This window comes from Siphateles boraxobius, unplaced genomic scaffold (assembly GCF_051911475.1).
Source record: "Siphateles boraxobius isolate OS27281-9 unplaced genomic scaffold, OSU_SipBor_1 6, whole genome shotgun sequence".
Classification (NCBI taxonomy): Eukaryota; Metazoa; Chordata; class Actinopteri; order Cypriniformes; family Leuciscidae; genus Siphateles; species Siphateles boraxobius.
In genome coordinates, this window is record NW_027509186.1 from 22938068 (window position 1) to 22947865 (window position 9798).

The window sequence follows — 9798 nt, forward strand, 5'->3', positions numbered from 1 at the left end:
GCCGTATGTGCTGCGTTAAAGCTCTCGGGTTGCATTGGTCAGAGGAGGAGGAACAACCATGGGAAACAAGAACTGTGGGCAGTCATAGATGTGCCTCGTTTCAACCACCTTTTATTAAAGTACACTATGCAAACATGCACGGCCAACATTCATCTACAAGTGCCCTGGGCGTTGCTCTTCAAGTTATGACATGCGATTCTTTACCCCGCATAGACAAGTCGATTTTACAACTCATCCGTGTTTATTAGAGCGTATCGACAAAGGATGTAGTTACACAACAAACTGGAGCGAAAATGCATGCATGTTTAAAAGTGAAACAAAAAAGATTGCGTTCGAGCTGAATCACAACTGGACGCATGTTGAGATCGGACTGACAGGAGTTTCGATTGTCGCTGTTTGAGTTCAAGTTCATCTGAAGTGCGTTATGGAGACTTGCGTGATAGCCGTCGAGGAAAACCAAAACGATATCGTCAAGATACATTCGTGTTTTGCGAGGACGTTTTCATCAATGACAGTGGACGATGTGTATGAAATCGCTGAAGTGGTGGGGGCAGAATTGGAGAAGCTCATCGACAGCTATGGGAAGTCGAGTGTGGAGGGTCTGGTGTCTCACATAGTGAAAGTGTTGGAGCTCATGGAAAGTTTCGCGGCGAGAAATCAATCTTATAAATGTAAGGAAGATGACCTATTGAAGGCATTTGAAACGTTACAGTTACAGCAGCAGAAGAAACGACATGTGAAGGAATGCGATGAGAGCAGCAACAGCTTAGAGAGTCGGGTAAGAACACGACAACATGGTCGACATGTCAACACTGTTACTGTAGCAGCAGTAGCACTATAGTTATTTTTACATGTCTATGCGGCTGTCTTATGGATAACTGTGTTAATGTAATGGACAGAGCTGGTGTTTTGCACTTGAGGATAACGCCTTTAATCCAGCTGGACTTTTGACTCGTGATTCGTTGATCGATTTTAGGAAATGCCAAATAGGGGGCACTTCCGGTCTACCCTTCTCAATAAATGTCATTTTGAGAACACCATGTACCATCCATTAGTAGTGGGGATTTTGATCTTAATTTCGTCTAAGTGCCTGTAAAATGTTCATTAAAATGATTTGTTCAGTGATGCAGGTTAAATATGCTAAGTTGCAATCAATTCTTAAATCTTGGAGATCTTCAAAAGGAGATGTCCTCTCTATCCTTCTGTCATTCTATGTTGTTTCTATGCTTAGAGAGAAATTTAACTTCTGTTAACTCTCATTTTCTGTGTGCGAAGTTTAAGACGGAAAGCTCTTTATCTTATTTAAGAGAGGAGAAAAATCTTCGTTAATAAATAAAATCGTATGGTAATAAAATGAACCGGTCAAACGTCTCTAAACTAATAAGATGTATGGATGTGCTGCTTATATAAGTATATGGGCCTTTGCCTGTCCTGCATTGTTAATACATGAGTGGTTTACAAGCCACTGGCTGCATTGTAGTAGGTGAAAAACAGTATGTGACAAAAGTATGTCCAAATTCACACAGTACGCATAAAAGAGTTGGCAAAAAGTACCCGCATGAACCTGCTACTTTCTGCGAGATTCTGAAGTGTGCATATGATGCACACTTTACTATCCCGTGAGACTACGGGAGAGGATTTATGAATGACAGTGAAGCAAAGTAACTGACGCTGGTAGGTCACATGATAATGAAACCATGGCAAATGTAGTCTGTTAACACTACACACATTCATACTAACTATATAGAACATACTTTTTTTAGCGGCCATGAAGTGTTTACTTATTCAAAATAAGTAGCCTACCTACTCAAGAGAGTATGCGATTTCAGACTCAGCCACTGTGTTCTCAAAGTGATCTGTTAAATTGTTAGGCTTTTGAATTGAAACCAATCTCAGGGTGACACCTGGTAGTCTCACTTCATGCGTTTGTGGTTTGAAAGGATTTTTGCAATGATTCGATTGTGTTTTTTCATAAGGACTGGCATCAGAAAGAGAAGAAATTGAAGGAGAACGTAGAAGTGTTACAGTCGCAGGTGCGTCAGCTCAAGGAAGAGAACCAGGAGCTTCTGACCCGCTTACAATGCACGCACTCCAAAGAAGGTAAAATGACCTGGGACGCACATAACAATATTTAAATGAAGACATGAGTTTGTTAATTTATACCAAAATGAATGGAAAATCAGTGTAATTGCCATTTCCAGTGTAATAGTAAATGAACTACACCTTCTGGAATGGAAACCATCATGAAATGTTTTTAGTTCAGATGGTCTTAATTGTTTTATGTATTGGAATGATGATCAGTCTTTTTTTCTGTATTGTGATTGTACATGCCGACTGTAATGGGTTATCGGAAAAAGAAAATGTAATACTCGGTTTTATACATCAGTTTTTTATTGGATTTTGAGATGTGGGCATTGCACTCAAAAGTGGAGGCAGATGAATACAAGCTTGCAGTCGATTGTACGAAAGATGCAGATTTAATCTAACTAAATGATTGGAGAAGTCTGTCATTTTCACTGAAAGATCCAGTTACGACATTTTGGTGAAATTTTTTACATTTACACATCTACATGAATAAATCATTCAGATCTATGACAAGCATTTAGAAAATTGGCTGAATTATCTTTCAACAAAATACAAAAAAACAAATTTGTCAATACATCATCATAATGAATTTTTTTTTAAATATTTAATTGTTAACTTTTCAATGACGGTATTATCCGTCATTGTCTTACATATAATGAGTCTTACTGGCTCATTATATGTCCTTGTAGCACCAATTTAACTTTAGTTTATACTGTACACAACAATAAAAATTAAAGTCCAAAATGTAATTGCTTGTCATGAGATCTTCAAAAGGAGGGGTTTTTTTCTATCCTGATATCAGAGAGGAATACAACTTTTCTGAGCAAATGAGCTCTCATATTCTGTGTGCAAAGTTTCAGACTGAATAAAGCCATTTATCTTATTTAAGGGAGGAGTTTTTTTCCTTCATTTATTACTGTTAGGTCAGCAGTCAGGAATGTTGTTGTCAGATTTCAGGAGCTGTTAATATTTACTTTTAATTTGTATGGCAAATACATTTATTTGGTCAAATTCCTGAAATTCAGGAAACTGTGACATTTATTTATTTGTTTATTTAGGGACAGTAAACAATGTAAAATTAATCTGTAATTCAAACTGCATTCAAAATTTCTTATTTGACAACATTATCTGCATCTGTCTGCATGCAGTATTTTAAAATCGGATCTTTTCTCTAGACCGCACACAGCGTCAGGAACGAGAGGTGATGCTCAAGCTGAAGGAAGTGGTGGATAAGCAGCGTGATGAGTTGAGAGCGAAAGTTCAGGAGATATCCAGCATGTCCAAGGAGGTGGAAGCGGTATGTTTCTGATACATCTGCGCTGATATAACCTGAGTTGCTCAAATCAATTATCAGGGGCACCAGGTTTTGAACCACAAACCTTTGGGTTACAAGGGGCTATTATTGTACTCCAAAATGTTGCTTTCTTGCACTTAAAATGAAAGCAAACAACACCCGCAACTTAAGGAGTGTTTTTCTTTCCAAAAATCCTTTTGATATTTCTTTTCACTGTCCCTGTAGAAATGAATTCTGGTAACCAGGTTTTTCACCCACTGTAAAACAGAGTAGTCTTTTCATCAGAACTAGTTTAGTTTTTTTTGTTGCAACATCAAGGTTTCTTTTGTTGAATTTAAAACACAGTGCCAACATTGTGTCAGTCGCAGAGCACCTGTGACAAAATAAAAAAAAGTGTCATGTCATCAGTCGTGGCTGACAAGTAGTTATTCATGAATTGCATCAGAGGCGTATACGTGTGGGTTGGAGCTGAGGTTAACAGTTTCCCTTTTTAAGTTTTATGTTTGCCTTGCCTTTGTTATAAAACTGGTCAGACCAGCTCCACATAGTAGACAATTGCATGAAAAATTAATTGCATGAAAAAATTTTTTTTTTTTTAAAAATCCGTTTGAGTGATCAGAAGTGCATGTTTGTTGTTCAGCTCCAGGAGCAGCAGGAACGACTAATGAAGATAAACGCAGAGCTCAGACACAAGCAGAACATCATACAGACTCAACTAAAGAGCGCAGTGGAGAGGAAGGCCGACATGGAGGCCGACCTGTGCGAGAAACAGAAAGAGATAGAGCGCCTGAACTCACAACTAGAAAGAGCCAGCGTGAATACTGCTGCTGAAACGGTTAGTCAAGTTAATATTACTTAGATTCTTACTAACAAATTAGCTGTACTGTAGTGGGTTTATATGTGGGATTGTGGGTATTCATCATTTTTGTATTTCCTAAAAGCATAATGAGACAGAAGCTTCTATGTTCCTCTTGGGGGGGGGGGGGGGGGGGGGGGGGGGGTTAGGTATTGGTATGTACTACCGCAACCGCAGGGCAGATATTCCACTTTGGTTGGTTGGATTTGGCATATATAGGTCATGTTTGCCCTCGCAGGAGTGTAACGGGCATGTTTGTGCACAACTCCCCCTTCAGCTTACAAACATTTCAGGATGCTTGATTAAATTCTGACATTAAAACCTTGTCGGAATCTTTTTCACTTTAGTTTTATCATTTAAATTCAGAAATAAATAAAAGCTTTTAGTAATTAACAAAAACAGCAATGGAATAAGTTGATGCACTGAACTAGTTCTGTAGAATGAGAAAAATAGATGAGAAAATAACTGTTTAATTATTTTATATTTAAATATTATATTCAATTATTTTATATTAATATTTACATTACACTGTTTTTGTGTTTTATTTATTTTATTACTTTTAAAATTCATAGTTTAAATAACTTCATTTATATTTAATTTAAATTTAATTAGCGTATCTTAATAACAGACTAATGGATGATTTAAATTCAGAAATAAAATAAGCTTTTAGTAATGAACAAAAACTGAAAAATATAAATTATTTTATATAAATAATGAATATAATATATAAATAAAATATATTATATATCATTTTTATTTTTTATATTTTATATCAAAATAAATACGTATAAATTATTTACATTTAAATATTATATACGTATAAATATATTTTACATTCAAATATTATACAATTTCTGTTATATTAATATTTATATTAAACTGTTTTTGTTTTATTAAATATTTTCCATTTCAAAATTGATCTTAATATAAATTTAGTTCTATTTAAATTGAGTTAATTTATCTTAACAATTACAGAGTGATTAGTGATTATTTAAATTTAGAAATCAGATAAGCTTTTAGTAATTAACAAAAAGATTAAAAATAATATTGATTATATTATCAAAACTATAATTATAAATATAAATGATTTAGAAAGGAACTGATTGTATTTATTATTTTTCACATTCAAATATTATTAAATTAACTTTTTTTGTTAGATTTTTTTCAAACTTAATTTAAATTTTATTCTGAGTGTTTATGAACTCACTTAAACCTCTTATTTAGGCACCACTGTGTACCACACTTTTTGTTAATAGTTTAGTGAATAGTAACGTGCAACATGTGTCCCACAAACAATGTAAAAGTGTTATCAAACTATCTTTTTAAAAATGGAATCAGCTGCACATTATCAACTGTGCTTAAGATATTATGGTATTTGACTCACATACTCCTATAATTCCACATTGCCTCCTTTAGAGCAGTTCAGCCATTGACCTCACAGATAAGATGATCATTGACTTGAAAGATCCAAATCGGCCTTGTTTTACCAAGATGGAAGTACGGGAAATGCTTTTTGAGAGGAACGAGTTGAAGGCCAATCTCTTTCTGGTGAAAGAGGAGCTTGCATATTATCAAAGGTGAGACAGATTTGGGACGCATTCTAACATTTATATTAGCTCAACATCCTTTCTCAATACGTACACACATTTCTCTGTCTTTCCTTAGGGAAATTCTGAATGATGAGAGATGCCCAGGGTTTTTACTCGATGTTGTGCGCTCTGCCATAAAGAAGCAGAGGACCGTTATAAAGTCTAAAATGCTCGGCATACCTGTTAGCGAATGTAGCACGTGAGTACACGCCACAAACATACTGGTGTAGTATACTGTGATTAATGTCATGTTTAACCATGTTTCACTCTCATATAGAGATGAGACAGATGGCCCTTTGTTTGAGAGGAGTGGAAATGAAGACATCGACACTGACAACAGACCCCAGGACTCGCGCATCAGAAACATGTGAGTGCTGTATTCATGCTAAAACAAGAAAGACCTATTGCAATTACTGATTTCAGTCCAACAATCTACTTAAATTCTTCTAACCTACTTCACTAAAAATGTTTTTCTGTAGAATTGGGTTATGGGATAAGCCACAGTCTTGGGTGCAATAAATACATTATGAGTGTGAAAGGTTTAGTTTGTTTTTGTAGTTTAAGATGTAGTTTTTAAGCAACAGCAGAAATGCTTCTGACATGCTTCTATGCTGTAAAAGATCTGCACTTGTTATGGTTGCTGTTGAGCTGTGTAATTTTTTCATTGTTGTTATGTAGTATAACAGTTTTTATGCAGTATTTTTTTGTAATGTATTTGGTGCTGCTAGTTGTGCAAACATTACACACCTTTAAGAAGTAAATCTAACTGATTTTATCCTTATAAATTACTTTAAGTTGTGTGATTTAATGCAGTATGAATGATTCTGTATTCACTTATATTTTGGGCCAACATTGTTTACATTTCTTACCACATTTTAGGTTACGTGACAGACATTTGTTTTTACATTCACTTATTAGTTTACATTCTTTAGGTTATATGAAAGACATTTCTACATTGTAGCCTGTGGGGCAGATTGGGCTTGTTAAACTTTCCCTTTAAATGTATGTTGGTTAAAAGCATGCGACTTTCAAGTATTGTGCAACTGACAATATACAGTACTCATTGAGAAGCTCATGTAATACACATTTTTAAATAGGACTCTTAGCTTTCTTCTCTGTGTATTGTATGTAGTAATTGGTGTGATACACGCACACAATTTGCTCCATAAAATACTGTATATTCTGGCTCTTAGCAGCATTCATTCTATATGTTCTTGGGAAAACTCTAAGCTGATTTTAGAGATCTCTTAATCACATTTCTCTCTTCAGCTTAGTAACCTTAGTAACTGAGCATGCAAACTAGCTACTGAAACTGAACTAAAAATAGTACTGAAATCCCCCTGTCATTCTTCTATCAATGATTTACAGCTCTCTTATCTCCTCTGACTCAAACCTTTAGATTTGGTTTCCTGACGCGGTCCAATCTTACTAGGAGCTCCGGTTCCCAGCCCTCTGGCCTTCCGACATCCAGCTCCACATGGGAAATCATCGATCCAGATGAGCAGGGAGTCGAGGGAGAAACACAAATCCTCAGCTCCTCTTGAGAACCACCCCATCTGTCACTCATCCTCACCTGGGTTTGAAGAGAGAAGTTCAAAATATGTTCTTGATTTCATTTAGGTTTCAAACGAAGGAACGGACTGAAGATTGTATTGAGAAAACTAGTTCTCTATGTATTTGGTTATACAGACATGGTATTTTTGTATTTGGTTATACAGACATGGTATTTTTATGGTTTTTGCCTAAGCAGTAATTTTTACTCGTAGTATAAAAAAATGAGTCAGCACTTGGCTTTTGTTAAATTAGCTGATAGCTCGAGTTGAGCCTGATGGTCACTCAAGAAAAGACCTGAAGATGAGTTTAGACTGTCAGTCCCATAATATGCTGTTAGTTGTTTACACTTCTGATTGGCGGTAAAATTTCAAGAGCACCAAAGCTGCATTTATTTGATCAAAAATACAGTACAAACACACAGTAATGTGAAATATTATTACAACTGTTTTCATTTTAATATATTTTAAAATGTAATTTATGCCTTTGATGGCAAAGCTGAATTTTCAGCATTGTTTTTCCGGTCTTCAGTGTCACATGATCCTACAGAAATCATTCTAATATACTGATTTAGTGCTCAAGAAACATTACTAATTAATATCAATGTTTATTAATGTTGAAACATTTTTGCTTCTTAATAATTTTGTGGAAGCCATTAGATTTTTCATCTTTTAGAAAAGTATTAATTTCTTAAAAAAAAAAAAATCTTACTGACCCTAAACTTTTCAATGACAGTGTATATATAGTTAAAGGTGAAGTGTATCATTTTTATTTTTCACTTTCTCCTATTACAGTTTAATATGCTAATATAACTGTAAGTAAGACATTTGATGACTTTTCCAATTAGAGTAAACAATGGTATTGTGGCACTTTATTTCAAGGCCAACTTCTGGCTCAACCAGTGGCATGTGTTTGGGGCGGGGCTAGATGTAATAAACGGTTTAGCGGGAATTTGACTTGCAATGGGATGTTGGAGGCTTTGAAAACTATAATTATTCCTGCAATTTCATTTGGTGGTGCATAAATGACTGCAGACTGGTGCACTTAAAAACATGGGAGTAATCTGCAGTGTTTAGATAATCATAATACACCTGGCATTATAATTTCGATGTCTAGACAGAAGCTAGAGAGAACTATAGCAGTTATTTTTAGAGAGAGTATATTTGATATGGATTTTAACCAAAGATACTGACATTGTAGATCAATCACTATCAGAGATAATCACACTGACCCTTTTATGTCAATAGGGGGCATTAGAGTATTTTGTATTCAATCATGTTCTTCAAGTATTTTTTTTTGTTTTTTTGTTAAAACATTAGCTGTCCCCAAAAAGTATCCATTTTCTATAATGGTTTTCAGCATGTTTTTTAAATAGAAACATTTTAATATTTGTATCTAACATTTTTTTTATGTCAAGCAATGCCAGTTCTGTGGAGATGTCCACGATTGTTAACCTGGTGTTAAAAAATGTGATGCTTAAAAGTTGAATTAAATGTTTATTGTCTGATCTGTTAAAAGGAGAGTTCACTCAAAAATTTCCATTCCGTCATAATTTCCTCAGCCTCATGTCATTCCAAACCTGTTTGACACTTCTGCAGAACACAAAAGAATTACATAAATATTAAGAAATATGTTAAGAATTTTGAAGAATGTTCAATCCAAACCGTTTTGGTTAGCATTGACTTCCATTGTACGGACAATAAACACTGGATAGCTCTCAAAACATCATCTTTTGTGTTCCACAGAAGTAAGTCAGTCTTAAAAGTTTGAAACAACGCGGGGGTGAGTAAAAGATGACAAAATGTTCATTTGTGGGTGAACCATTTCTTTAATGATTTGGCACCTCTTCAGCCATTCAACTGATCAGATATGGTGTGACACATCCCTTATGTTGAAATAAGAAGCAAAAATGTGGATGTGATACAAATATACTTTGTATGCGTCTTAAGGTGTTCCCTGATTGAGAGGAAGTCTGTGTTTCCTCAGGAGGAAATTAGAGATAATGGGTGCCCATGTGTTTTAAAGGCCCTTAGCGGAATTCTGTATTCCTCAGCTGTCTGACTCATCTGTTTATCTTTGGACCTTTGGAAATAAAAGTTAATGAGTCCTATACTGACCTTTTACTGTTTTATTTTTGCAAACATGTTTGTTACTAGAAAGTGCTATAAAGCTAAATAAAATCTTTAGGGGTTATTGTGATGTTTGTGAGTGTGATTTTTGACCTGAAGAGATCATTGTATTCTAAACAAAATTAAAGTCCGTAAAATGTTCTAATATTAGTATTATTATTTTTTTACAAGTAAAAGTAATTGGTAAGGATGAGAAAATGTTGGCAGGCAGACTGACCATTAAAAATATCTAACTCCTCCCCGAAATTCTGGGCCTTGGTTTTGTCTTTAAACAACCAGTGGCTTATTGAATTA

At 34.9% G+C, this 9798-nt stretch overlaps 1 protein-coding gene across 1 annotated transcript; it reads left to right on the forward strand.

Annotated features, from left to right (window-relative positions):
- Positions 1-9568, forward strand: rilp (Rab interacting lysosomal protein). Its single transcript, XM_077208245.1, has 8 exons — positions 1-778; positions 1977-2100; positions 3261-3382; positions 4020-4214; positions 5652-5812; positions 5901-6023; positions 6102-6191; positions 7224-9568. Exons 1-8 carry the CDS (start codon positions 425-427, stop codon positions 7366-7368), a joined length of 1314 nt encoding a protein of 437 aa, XP_077064360.1. The 5' UTR covers positions 1-424; the 3' UTR covers positions 7369-9568.
- The last annotated feature ends 230 nt before the right edge of the window (positions 9569-9798 follow it).

Coding starts and splice junctions, on each gene's coding strand:
- rilp (XM_077208245.1), top strand. CDS start 425: ATGGAGACTTGCGTGATAGCCGTCGAGGAAAACCAAAACGATATCGTC. Junction 779..1,976: donor GCAACAGCTTAGAGAGTCGG/GTAAGAACACGA, acceptor TTTTTTCATAAG/GACTGGCATCAGAAAGAGAA. Junction 6,024..6,101: donor CCTGTTAGCGAATGTAGCAC/GTGAGTACACGC, acceptor ACTCTCATATAG/AGATGAGACAGATGGCCCTT.